This window comes from Branchiostoma belcheri, unplaced genomic scaffold (assembly GCF_001625305.1).
Source record: "Branchiostoma belcheri isolate BF01 breed outbred unplaced genomic scaffold, Haploidv18h27 scaffold43, whole genome shotgun sequence".
NCBI lineage: Eukaryota > Metazoa > Chordata > Leptocardii > Amphioxiformes > Branchiostomatidae > Branchiostoma > Branchiostoma belcheri.
This window is the reverse complement of record NW_017804054.1, coordinates 2558742-2572158: the sequence shown is the minus strand read 5'-3', so window position 1 is coordinate 2572158 and position 13417 is coordinate 2558742. Positions and strand designations below refer to the sequence as shown.

The 13417-nt window shown below is 36.9% G+C and overlaps 2 protein-coding genes across 2 annotated transcripts in view; both read left to right on the top strand.

The window, feature by feature from the left end:
* The window catches only part of LOC109478241 (neuropeptide FF receptor 2-like), a 10621-nt gene extending 2684 nt beyond the window's left edge, over window positions 1–7937 (top strand). The window contains exons 4-5 of the mRNA XM_019779698.1: window positions 7529–7538; window positions 7827–7937. Of these exons, the coding sequence (XP_019635257.1) occupies window positions 7529–7538; window positions 7827–7937 (121 nt within the window). The remainder of the gene's footprint in view (window positions 1–7528; window positions 7539–7826) is intronic.
* A 186-nt stretch (window positions 7938–8123) lies between these two features.
* On the top strand, window positions 8124–11795 carry LOC109478240 (neuropeptide FF receptor 2-like). Its single transcript, XM_019779697.1, has 3 exons — window positions 8124–8448; window positions 10355–10454; window positions 11018–11795. Exons 1-3 carry the CDS (start codon window positions 8124–8126, stop codon window positions 11793–11795), a joined length of 1203 nt encoding a protein of 400 aa, XP_019635256.1.
* The last annotated feature ends 1622 nt before the right edge of the window (window positions 11796–13417 follow it).

The window sequence follows — 13417 nt, the reverse complement described above, 5'->3', positions numbered from 1 at the left end:
CTTTTGATGTTTTACACCGCAACTTTTGGTGTTTTACACTGCAACTTTGGGTGTTTTACACTGCAACTTTTGCTGTGTTTTACACTGCAACTTTTGCTGTGTTTTACACTGCAACTTTTGCTGTGTTTTACACTGCAACTTTTGGTGTTTTACACTGCAACTTTTGGTGTTTTACACTGCAACTTTTGCTGTGTTTTATACTGCAACTTTTGCTGTGTGGAAAACTTACACCCCTCCCCTTTTATAATGGACGGTCCCCCTGTCAGGTCAAAGGTGACAAAGATGGCGGCGGCAAGTCACAAGCTGACGTCTAGGGACATTAAAATGAAGAAAAACGATGTCCATACCCAATAATAATGAACTAACCTGCAGAAAATTTATGTCATTGCTGTTGATGTCTGGAGCTGGATATCTGACGTCCTTGATAAATTTGTTGTGACGCATGGCAGCAAAAAGCAACATAATTTGTAATCACTGGACCTGGTCGAAACATTTTTAAATTCATCCCGGTCTATAGGCCAAAGCTAGAAAAACCTTTAGAAAAAAACTAACGTCACAACGTAGCCAAGCTTTTCCTCTAAAAAACTTATGCACGAAAAGGATAACTCAGTCGACGTAGTTTGCATGCCATCGTTGTCACCTTTGACCTGACAGGGGGACCGTCCATTATAAAAGGGGAGGGGTGTAAGTTTTCCACACAGCAAAAGTTGCAGTATAAAACACAGCAAAAGTTGCAGTGTAAAACACCAAAAGTTGCAGTGTAAAACACCAAAAGTTGCAGTGTAAAACACAGCAAAAGTTGCAGTGTAAAACACCCAAAGTTGCAGTGTAAAACACCAAAAGTTGCAGTGTAAAACACCAAAAGTTGCGGTGTAAAACACCAAAAGTTGCGGTGTAAAACACCAAAAGTTGCGGTGTAAAATTTTGTTCTTGTCGGCCACGGTAGTTACAGGTGTCGACTATAATATAATGGTGAATGTGAAAGTGTTTTGAAATTCTTAAATCGATGGATGTTTTTGTTACATAAATCAATATTAATGCCTGTACAGTTTAATCAGATGTTGCAACGCTTATATTAATTGCAAACATATTTTCAGTATACCTAAAATATCACTATACTTGTTGTACAGGCTATGTGAAGAAAAAATAGATATAGATTTTGAAGATATATTTCAATAGTATTATAATATGATATATATATGCAGCATGCCCTTGTGGTTATCAACGACAAAATACTACGAAAACCTCCAGTGTGTTGTCTATTGTGCGTTCATATAACGTACGTTATTCCTATATATATGTATATATAGACAAATACTCTGTTACAATGCACTTCCCTTCTATAGCTCTAATGGTGAATTGGTCATGTTGTTTTTAGCTTACAATAATTAAATGTTTTCAATTGATAAGATACGCCGCTGTCTTGTTGCCGTCGAGGTACGTATATTACCTCCATGAAAATAAAAAATGCAAGAACTATCGCAGAGTGGAACTCGCTGTCACCAAGTACAGTAGGGGCATTATCATTAGATAGATTTTAAAATGTTTAGAGTTAGATGTTCAAGGGTTAGGCGTAACAAGTTGTTCGGTGTAATGTAGCCGGCTGCCGCCGCGCCGCGTGCCTGCGAAGCTGGTGTGTTACGCTGAAGGGCGGTTATACAGATACAGAAGCTGGTGTGTTACGCTGAAGGGTGGTTATACCGGCTATACAGATACAGAAGCTGGTGTGTTACGCCGAAGGGCGGTTATACCGGCTATACAGATACAGAAGCTGGTGTGTTACGCCGAAGGGCGGTTACGTATACCGCCTACACAGATACAGACTCATTTCTCAATAGCTTTTTGAAAGTACTACTTGTTGAAAATTACAATGGACGTGGCTGCTAATGACAGAAGAGAGGGTGGCATCAACATATGAATACAATGTGTACAAAAGAACACGTGGCTTTGACACGAGACGAATATTCATAAAAGCAAAAACATGTTTTTCCCTTCGCCTAGTGATACACAAAGGAACACAAGTAAATTGACACGTGTGCATGCCACTATTAGAGAGCCACGGGCTCCTGGCCTGAAGCCGAGTGCAGTCTGTCGAAGTGTAAACCAGAGCGCACCCGATAGCGATACAGCCAACGGTAAGTGGGATGTTATATCTCTTTTTTTCTATTTTGTACCCGTATCTTAATATCTTTAAAAAATGCCAAAAGGTTAACGACTGTTATATGAGAAAATATACCCATGCTTTTATCGTAACTTTAATTGTAGCAACAACGTAAAGGGATAGTCAATGCCTAGTAGTCCATAAATTCTGCGTAGTGGCTAAATGTAAAAACAATATGATGGATTGAATTTTTTTTCCTTTTTGACAATGTAGGAAAAACCCACTGCAGTAATGTGTACATATATGTACCTTTGAAATTGGAAAGCAATTAGCTGACATGTAAAGTAGCAGATACAAGCTACATATCATCAAGGGGGGATAAAAAATATTTGTATTGATCGCAAAAGACATGGCAAGATGTAACATTCACCTTTACATCATTGAACCACCACCCTGTCACCAGCGTTTATGCTGTCCATTACAAATATGAGCTCAATATAGTGCAGGGTTGTGACCCCCGATGAGAAGTTGGTATATGCGCCCATGGAGAAAATTGCTAACCATTTGTGGTAAAGTTTAGGTTCAGTAAAGTTTGAAAGGTTTTTACGTGATAAGAAAATCTCAGTTGTGGACGGATAAGGGCATATGAGACTTTATCATGTACGTTGTATGTCTCAGTTATTATTATTTGTGCACTCTACCATTAGGCCACAGCAATAATTTACATTTTGTGGACGACTCCCAAATGCGATAGGGCGAAGAAAAAACAAGATTCCCACATTTTCAACTTTTGAGGTCATGACCTAAATATATAATCTAATTACACCTTGTTTTTGTATAAACCGTACAAAGATAAATATTTCCAATTAATCTTTCCTGTCATGACCATTGGAATTTTGCTGTGCAATTAGCTAATAACTTAAAACGAAAACATTTTATCAACAAGTTGAATCATTACAATTGTAGAACGGTATAACAATGAACACAATCAATCCAGCACAAGTTACCCTTGAAGTAAAGTGCAACATTCCTAATTGTGTTCAACACAGCACTGCAAGGTCTTTCAATCGACCTCTACTACCGGCTAAGAAAGCTATTCTTACCGGTATACCCTAATGATAAGCTACGTTCAATATGTGCAACCGGAACTTAGTAGAAGGTTCCTGGCCTAAATAAAAAAAAAACAGTTGCCGTGTAAAGAAGAAACAGAAAGGACAGGGAGATCTAAAAGACAGAACAGGAAGTACATTTTCAAGTTTTATTAACTCATCCGAATGTATGAAGTCCGTTGCTATGTCAGTAAAACTGAGCCACCGCCATACATTCATAATACTAATTCTTGATTGGCGTTCAGTTAACGTAAATTTCATCGTAAGAACTTCAACCTAAGAATATTACTATACCAACCCCAGGTATATGCTTTTAGCTAACTTATACATTACATAAATGTATTACTACTAAAAACTAGTCTTATCATCCCATCCTTTTGGGTGAAGATAGCAAAGTAAAGTTAACATTGATATAAAAGTATCGTCAGTTCTAACGGTTTTGTTTCATACATTAGTTTCTAAGCAATAGAATTTCTCTGTAATAAAATAAGACAACAACAAACATAGTTAGATCTACCATATTTTAACAATTCCATATGGTTTTTGAATGTCATGTTATGTTACGCAGTAATATTTTATTTTCTTGCCTTAAGCATTTAAGAACATGTCACAAGTGTGGCATACGGTGTACATGACACGTATCAAAATAATCCTGTCGGCATCCCGTAGTGCTGTACTTTGTTATCACACTTCTACAGGGGGCGGCTTTATAATTTACTGGTCTAATCGTGTGACAAGGTTCTTTAGTTTATGTTGTTCAAATGTCATGTTATGTGTGGGGAACGTAGTAGCTAGAATTTGAAAGTCAATTTTTTTAACCTTAGAATTTATAAACGCCTACATCACTTTGACTGACTACATTGATAACCAGTTCTCTTTCATTTTCATTTCATTTATTATGAAACCTTTCAGCCCTGCTGGGCTCAAAGGCTTCCAAGGCTCAAACATGCTTTTAAAATGACATAATTACATGGTACAGAAAAAGTACAGTGACTACATTTGAATAGACATACTTACATCACAAAATCAACAATAAACACACAAAGCAACATTAACAACTTAAAAAGTAGAGGTCGGAGATCTAGGTAACACTGTTTAGGTAATAGCTTTCTCTGTATGTCCTCTCTGTGTGTTTCTCTCTCCCTCTTCCTCTCCCTGTCTTTTTCTATATGAAAGGTTTCTTCTGCCATGGGGATATCAGATAAGAATTGCTGTCAGCTTATGACGCACTTGAGACATTAAACTTGTGGAACTGGAGTGGTTTTAATGGTATAAAATCCCGTCGGTTTATGTCAAAACGCCAACCTTGCAATAAGAGCACCTCTGAGACTGTATAACCACTTCTCATCATGCAACATCATGACAGTAAACTATACTTGTGGCGCCAATGTAATACGCTATGATGGCTATGTCGAATTCTAAGAGACATGCTGGGTATATAGACCTTCGTTTCTTGTCAAGCGGAAAAGAAATAAGAAGACAGAGCCGACATTGTACTGCTTTCTTCGCACCGTGTTCTTACCTTATATGGAATGTTTGGAGGTTAGATGTTGAAAGGGTAATGGTAAAGGTAGCCCTGTCACCTATTTTAAGGCCGTGGCCGTGAGGGCAGTGGGTTGTTAATCCACTGTGTCTAGGGTACAGTATTGGAAGGTGGAGCCCATCCCTCTCCTTCCACTGCCTTTTACCTCCCCAACCGAAGTAATTTTACACCTAGGTCGAGTGAAGTGCCTTTCCCAAGGGTAAAAGATCGATAGCATCGGGCAAGATTCGAACCCGGAACCTTTTGGGTCTGAGCCGAACACTCTACCGTTGCGCCACACGATCCCGATGTTAAGAACCCCCAATACGCTAATATTATGAGAAAATAGGGCAATTATGTTATTGCACGAGTTTTGCCACAAGTGGCCATTCAAAATCCATCAATATGCAAAAAACACATGATTGCCTTACCAATAGGCAGTATTGTTTATGCGCTTGACAACTCCAGAGACAGAAAGTCTTTGTAATGTGTAACTGTCATTTATAAAAGTTAATGGTGTCAATTGATAGGAACTGGGTCTTTCATCATTTTCGTAGGATGCTTTTTGAGTTTCAACTGACTGTTCAACTGTCATTCTTGAGTTTGGAAGCAAAATGCTTTTCCCAGCAAAAGTGTATCTAATAGTCATAATCTTTTTAACTAGTTTGTAATCTGATCCTTCAAAACTCTATATGGTCTGTCCAGCAAAGCGTTCAAAGCTAACAAATTGTTTCTATTTCTTATTTCTAATGCCACTGATAGCCTAAACCTATAGCAACAACAGCGTTCTTACTTTCATTTTACAATATTCTTTGCAAAGTAATCATTCATCATCAAACTGATGCCAGTAAAGGGGTTTAGTAATTTAAAAACCGTTTGACAGTGACAGCTTCTAAAAACATCACAGCATCAAAATGCTGCACTAACGATTTTGACTGATGGGTTTCTCACCCGAAATGCCGTAAAAGCCATCTCATGCATTTGAGATGAGTTCCATCAATTCGTGCCGATTTTATATTACGATAGCCTGTCGTCATTCAGACACCTTCGCACCATTTCTTCAGGAGAATTTTTTTTTATCTTCACCCTGTCTGACAATGTAGTCGATAAGGGTTAGTACGTGACAGGTGTTCTCATCTTTTAAGGGACCACGACGATCTGAACAGACACCACTCCAAACGACTTAACGACCATGAAAATTGGATCCTGGATTCAATATTTTGCAGTATTAATACCTGGCCTTGTCCCGTATTCAGGTTAGGCTTTTAGAATATAACAAAATCGCACTTTGTTGTTGGGGTTCCCTGTCGATGCGACACTTTTTTATTTATATATATTGATATAAATAAAAAAATTGCTACAAATCTAATTTTTGCAAAGGGGACCATGAAATTTTAGTAAATTGAATTGAAGGTGCCACAGAAAACCCTGTCTAAAATTCGTAACTGACTTTGAAAACCTAGTAGTTTGATATTTAAGGGAACCTTTATTATCTAAAATTACGATCAACGAAAATATCAGTACAAATTGTCCCGATTATCAGAACTTATTACAAGCAATTAAACTCCTGAGATATTAATTGATATCATCTCACCGTAACTTCAGTTATCTGGAACGGAAAATGAAACGTTTGCATTTTGCAGAAGACTTGCACATAGCCGGGAGTGGTTTATACATGCAAACTTACAGGATAGCATGCGGTATGAAAAATGCATGAGAAAGTTCCTTCTGTCTTTCGCATACAGTACAACGCGTGTTGTGATGAGACCATTGTTCCGTGCGTATAGGCTGCTTCAGCATAGTTGTAAATTTAATTTCGTTTCGATTTTTTAAAAGACCGAGTAAATGCAAATCATAAAAGCATAATCGCGATATTACGATAATCACTGTACAATACATAACCTATATAGTCGGTTCAACTATTTGTAATAGTTAATATCGGAATGGAGGCGGATGAAAATAACGATAGATGTTTTCAATCGCAAAGCGTGAGTAAATACAAATCATTGAAACATTATCAGGATACTATTGTACAATATATAAGCTTTAGAGTCGGTTCAACTATTCGAAATAGTTAATATCGGAATTAAGATTAATTAAAGTAAGTAAAGATATTTGTTTCTAATTACAAAGCGTCTTCTACAGTTTTTGGTGGAGTAAGATAAAATCCACAGGATGTACATTCATGCAGAAACAGGTCACGGGACTATACTAGGTCAGCGTAGATGCCTCGCATTTCTGGCAGTCAAGAGGCTTTAGTGCACTCTCATTTGCCTTGCACCAGAGGCTTCAGGTAGGAACAACGTCTATCACTTAGCGACGTCGAATTCTGTTTGGCATCCTTAAACCGTTCTTATGTTTCTGTACCGAAGCCGGTGAAATACGATTAATGTCTTCCGGTATTTGTGTGCATGTACTTTGCATTGCAACAAAATGTTTTTTGTTGTTCTTCTAGAGTAGATCATCCTAAAATGCCGCTGTATATATATATGTACGTACTTTGATACATGGTTTGTATCAATGTTGACTCTTTTAAAATATGTTTTTCACGGTAACTCATATACTAGCCATATGGTGTTTCTATTGCGTTTTACTGTCTTTTACTCTATAATTTGCTAATGTAGACACTGTCTAACTTCCTGGTACGTTTTTTAGAGACGTTATGCTCTTCACCTCAAAGTGAAGTTGATAAATCTTTTACAACAACGCCATAAGGCATTTTGCTCAGATTTCCCATAAGATACGCCCGGAAATAGAACTTTATTGCTTCTTGAAGGTACCGTTCCGCCTTTGTAGCTCATCAGATGTCAGTGATTGATGTTGTAAATATATTTGTGTTTAAGACTCTGGCACTTTGCGTTTTTGTATGTTATTTCCCTTGTTATTTAGATTTAAAGCCACTGGGTGTATTTCTTGAGTGCAATAACTCCAACCTTACCGATAACATCGAGACTTCGGATTTCAGTAGGTTTTTATCTTAGGAGTGTTGAGCTTGTGCAAAACTGTTTTATAGATAAAAGGGAAAGGAAGCGACCAGTAATTTAAGAAAAATGACAGATGCAGCACTGTTTAATGAATGTTATTGTCTTTCCAGGTGGCAGGCAGATTTATCGATCGCCACACCCATGTCATGCACCTGAAGGAAGCAGAGAACAGTAAATACATCACAAATGATACCGGGGCTTATCTACACATCACGTTCTGATAAATTAGTAAGGCTTCCTGTATTGACCATCGCACTGTTTTTGCTGGCGTAAGCCAGCTTTGCCCGTCACGGTTACATTTCCCGAAATTGTTTGACAGACTGGAGAGAAAATCGTTTACGAGTCGTGAGCAGCAGGGCGGAATTCCCGAACCTCCACAACAGAACTGTTTTTTTTTAATCTTCAGAATGGCGTTGAGACTTAAAGGCTTAGATTTTGCTAGGGAAAATATAAGTGGACATTTGTCCTACAATGGCAGTTATGAATTACAGGATCTTCTACCTGATAATGACTACCTAAAGCAAACAGTACCGGTGGTGGTGCTTTTTGTATTGTTCTATGTCTTCAACTTCTGCCTTTGCATCGTTGGGAACATCATGGTGTGCTTTGTGATCTTGAAGATGCCGCGTATGCAGACTGTCACAAACTTCTTCCTCCTAAACCTGGCTGTGAGTGATCTTCTTGTTGCAGTCTTCTGTATGCCGTTCACACTGGTGGACAACATCATAAGAGGTAGGTCGAATCATAATTGTTTGTACTCGTATTGCCTAGTATATAAAAAGACATAAGAACACTGCTGCTACCTCAAAGAAAAATCTTTAATGTTTCCCGACAAAACTGAATCTAAGTTTGAATGTACATACATATCATGGGCATTAAGATAACAGTCTATAATATGTAGTTTTGGAATACATATGCTAATCTACGCCATTATTTGATTTTTATATTATGATGTTGTAGTTTCAATACTTGATTGGTAGAAGGCACTATCTGTACACATATAGAGCTGTAAATTTTTCATAGTAGATGTTCGATATTCTGAAAGAAACAGTACTACATTGTACGGGATTTGTTTGGTTCGATCTATCTATTAAAGTTGGTCAAAAGTCATGATGATGCATGTCTGCATGGTGAGACCATATGGCGTTTTAATTTTGCAGATGCCCATGCGTGTGTTTTTATTAAATGCAGCACATCAAATTGTAATCTTATTTTTCTTTATTTTATAGCTATCTGGTGACTTAAATAATGCAAAAAAAAACACTTTTAATAAAATAAAACCAGAGATTTACTACGTATGACTTAAAGTAAAGAATAAAGCTCACAGAGTAAAAAGTGATGTTTTCTAACATTATTTAAAGACCAGTTTCAAACGATTTTTGTTTGACTACAAGTAATATTGCAATTTATGCATTATTTATGAAAACCTGTATCTTGTAACGGAAGTCCATTAAGGAAGTCCTTAACAAACAAGACGTGTTTTCTTCGATTTGTTGATAATGACCGAATCGATTCCTTTGAACAAAGCGCAGCCTTAAAGGTCACATTACTGAATAATGACTAATGCGATGTTAGACGCTGCATCTACATACCGGATCTATTAGCAAAGAAAAAAATCCCCACCAATTGAAAAAGAATGCAAACATTTTATGTAAAATATGAGCTTGGAGTTTTTGTTAAAATAAATGTTATTGTGAATTGTGTTTGTATGTAGCACCAAATAAACATTGGTGTCTAATATAATATATTCATTATGGGTTCACCACACCACGAAGTGGTGTGGTGAAACCATATTGTCTTTGCTGATGATTCTTCTTCTCCTCCTTCTCCTCCTGCCATATCTTTAAATGGATTCAGCTTCTTCATTTTAGGGCCTAAGGTCCTGAAATTTGGTATGGAGGTACAGTGGGCAAATACCCCTAGGCGTTTTTTAAATTTTTGTGATACAGGCTTTTAGAATGGTTTATTTGAGGTTTTTTTGGCTGTGTTATAGCAAATGTATTACTGTGTTAGTGTGCCGTGTTTACCACGTTTGGGCATGAGTCATCACAATGGAATGCAAGGCATCAACCAATAGGCATGCACCTTTTCTCTATTCTTCTTGCTGATTGGCTGTTGGGATTTAACTTGATTAACACCTGCACAGAGCATTTTCACCTGCACAGAGCATTTCTTGCTGATTGGCTGTTGGGATTTAACTTGATTAACACCTGCACAGAGCATTTCCATACTGACAGTATGTCTGTATTCAAGTGTTTTGGTAGGTATTTCAAGCTTTCCTGCTCCAGCATTGGAATGCGGGGCATGAACGTTTTTTTTTTTAATTTTGAAAATCAACAGTTTGCATTATGCAATTAAAAATCCTAACCAATAAAGTAGGGAATAGCTATCCAACTGTTGTTTTAGTTGTATGTTACTTCATACTATAGTTATATCAATGTAAATCATTGTTTTCCCTTGTGTTTCTTATTCTTTCCCTGCCATGTCGTAAAATGTGGTGAACCCATCGCTGTATTTGCTCCAAAGCAAATATTGGCCTTTCTAGTTAGTTATTAAACCTTCTAAATTCGAATTGAATGGCAAATAGGTGAATAGCATATTTAGTCTAATTGCTTTGTATTTTGTAAATGTCACCCAGGTTGGCCATTTGGAGATGTCATGTGTAAGCTGACGCCTGCCGTCCAGGTGGTCTCCGTTGCTGCTTCAGTCTTCACATTAGTAGCGATTGCAGTTGACAGGTAAGGTGCCAATAACCCATAACCTTTCTGTGAAATATCATAAAAAGACATGCAATTGACGTTCAAAGACTTAACCTTGAGCTGCTTTGAGGAGAATTCACAAGACCTGGCTATATCACAAACATACGTAGGGCACCCTGCTGTAAATCGATACGGACTAGGAAAATTGGGTACAGGAGAGTATTGGGTGTTGGCCTTGAACGGAAATTATTCCGTTTCTACGCACAGCTTCGGCAAATCATGTTACCGCTTGACTTGTTAAATGGGTTAATAGGCAGGAGGATATAGAATCAGCGATATTTGAAAATCAAGATAGATTTCTTTAAACCGTATTCAAGGTCATCACGATTCAAGGTTAGAAGGCATATTTAGAAAAAAACTGATTGCCGTTTTCGCAATGTACGCCCCTGTCACCTTTTAACAATGAAATCTGTGTTGACAGGATTTGGAAATCTTCCATATGTACTCCTTGAAATCATGCGGATTTTTCTTTAGGTCTACTTTCCAATGTTAGTAATTCTACCGCTGAATGCACATATTTTTTTCTTTTAAATAATTCACAGATTTTATTCGGTCGTTCATCCAACTGAGCCCAAATTCACCATTCGTGGGGTGCAGAAGATCGTCATAGTGGTCTGGTCTTTAGCCCTCTTCATCATGGTGCCTCAGGTCCTGCTGATTGAAGATACGACGATTACCCTTCAGGTCTTCAAAGAGACACTCTCGTTGCATATTTGTGCAGAGACCTCTCAGCTATGGAGAAAAGTGTATACGGTTCTGCTTTTCACTACGTGCTATGTAATCCCTTTGGTCGTTATCGTACTTTTGTACATAAGGATTGGATTGAAAGTATGGGAGAAACCAATTCCTGGAGGTCAACAAGCTCCAACACAGGTCAAGCAGGCTTCCTGGAAAAGAAAAGTCAAGGTGGTGAAGATGTTACTAGCTGTGGTTGTGTTATTTGCATTTTCGTGGTTGCCATTGCACACGATGTCTTTGCTTTCAGATCACGGATTTCTCTCACCTTATCAAGAAGACATAGTCAATGTTTATATATATCCCATAGCTCATTGGTTATCATACTTCAACAGCTCTGTGAACCCTATCATATATGGGTATTACAACGAAAACTTCCGTAATGCATACAAATCTATGATGTGCGATTCAAAGAACGGTTTTGTCCCAACTCCTTACACCAAGACAACTTCACGGTCACCGGCGTTATCCAATAGGACAAATATTTCTCCACAAACCAGAAGAAGTGTTAATGTAGAAGAAGTCCAACTCGAAGTAGTTGTGACACATTTGGTTGTTGATAATCACCTAGCACCACCATTATAAAAATACAAATATTATATATTATATAGTGTAAATATATTCTAGATTATTGTATGACATGACATAGTCAGTTGTGAATGTAGCTTCGTTTTCTTACTTGTATACTGGCTGTACATTAAGATCTACATGTATTAGTTGCTTTGATGTAGTGTTAAAAATATTAATATTAAGTATTTTATTGATTATTGATATCTAGTGCTTCAAATCAAAATGAAATTGTTGAATGTGCATTGAGAACTGTAACCCTAAATAAACTCTTATCACCAATGTTTTATTAATAATTGAAATATAAAAACATAACATGTTGTATCTTCCTTGTAATTGCCACTTGTCTTTTAGCTCTTCGAATAGTTGACAAGGCAGAATGTAGTTTAATCTTGATGGTACTGATGTCAGCTCCGGAAAAAGCCCAAAAGTAAAACCTAGAGATGCAAAAGAAGGAAGCTTGTAGGAGATTATAAAAATGCACTTTTGGAAGGCCATACAAACTCAATTTATCAGGCATAATGATTAATACCGACTTTAGGTGACTATATTGCATGTTTAGTTTCAATATTTACACGTAAACCTTTTTTGTGTCATGTAGTCTTTAAATAATGACTATAATCATTTGCAGAACTCATCATTTATCCCTGTTTTTTTATAACTAACTGGTTCATACTCACTATTTAAAAGACAGCGTTACACAGGGATTAGCTCTAAGCTATTTTACGTACTGTGTCATTGAAATGGAGGCATGACGGCCTCTAGCGAGATGCTTAATGAGCTGTTCACAGGAATGAAACAAATGAGCAGTTACCACAGCGGAAAGTAATGCAAATAACTTGACGTATGGATATTATTTACTATTCATGTTATCTCGTGTTTATTATGTTCATTTTCTATCCACCAAAACGTATTTATTATTCAATGGTTGAAGCCATAATTGAAAAATCTACGGGGAATTACTAGATGCTGCCTTTTACATTTAAAGCTCTATAAAAATTAATGATCCATATAAAAGTAGATCATGTACACTACAGTTCGTAAGTAATAGACCTTGGGAATGGAACAGCTTGAAACCTCAATAATGATCACACATTAAATTGCATTTGGGTCGTACTGAAACTTACAACTAACTGAGCTAAATTGGTACTGTAATTATAGATTAATAACAATAAGCAAACAAGAACTCAATATAAGTAAATAAGCTTGGTTTATTGACATGTTTGGCGTGTACAACAGAACATTTGTGCAATTATCTATATTTCTGTTCTCTTAACAACGTGTTCTGTGTGTTTATGCTTGCAATGTATACGTGGCTGTATGTAGGTGTGATTGTTTTGTTTGTGTGTGTGATTATATTAAGGTGTTTGTATGTGTGCAATGTTTTAATTATCTGTGTAGCTGTGTGTGTGTGTGTGTTTGTGTAAAAGTTCGTAAATCTCATAGTATATAGAAATTTCCAAAATCTTGACTATATAGTTAGTGTAATACAATAGAATCTCTAGGCATAAAAGCCATCACTGTCTTGCTCTTGATATAGTTTCTTGTAGTAGTTTCTAAAGTACATATCAAAGTTGAATATTATTCTTTAGTCTTGAGTATTACACATATCTATAGATTCGTACAGCAATACATCAAAT

Excerpts from the sequence above, each read along its gene's own strand:
- LOC109478240 (XM_019779697.1), top strand. The coding sequence starts at position 8,124 with ATGGCGTTGAGACTTAAAGGCTTAGATTTTGCTAGGGAAAATATAAGT. Across the intron at positions 8,449-10,354 it reads GGTGGACAACATCATAAGAG|GTTGGCCATTTGGAGATGTC; the intron begins GTAGGTCGAATC and ends AATGTCACCCAG. Across the intron at positions 10,455-11,017 it reads GTAGCGATTGCAGTTGACAG|ATTTTATTCGGTCGTTCATC; the intron begins GTAAGGTGCCAA and ends AATAATTCACAG.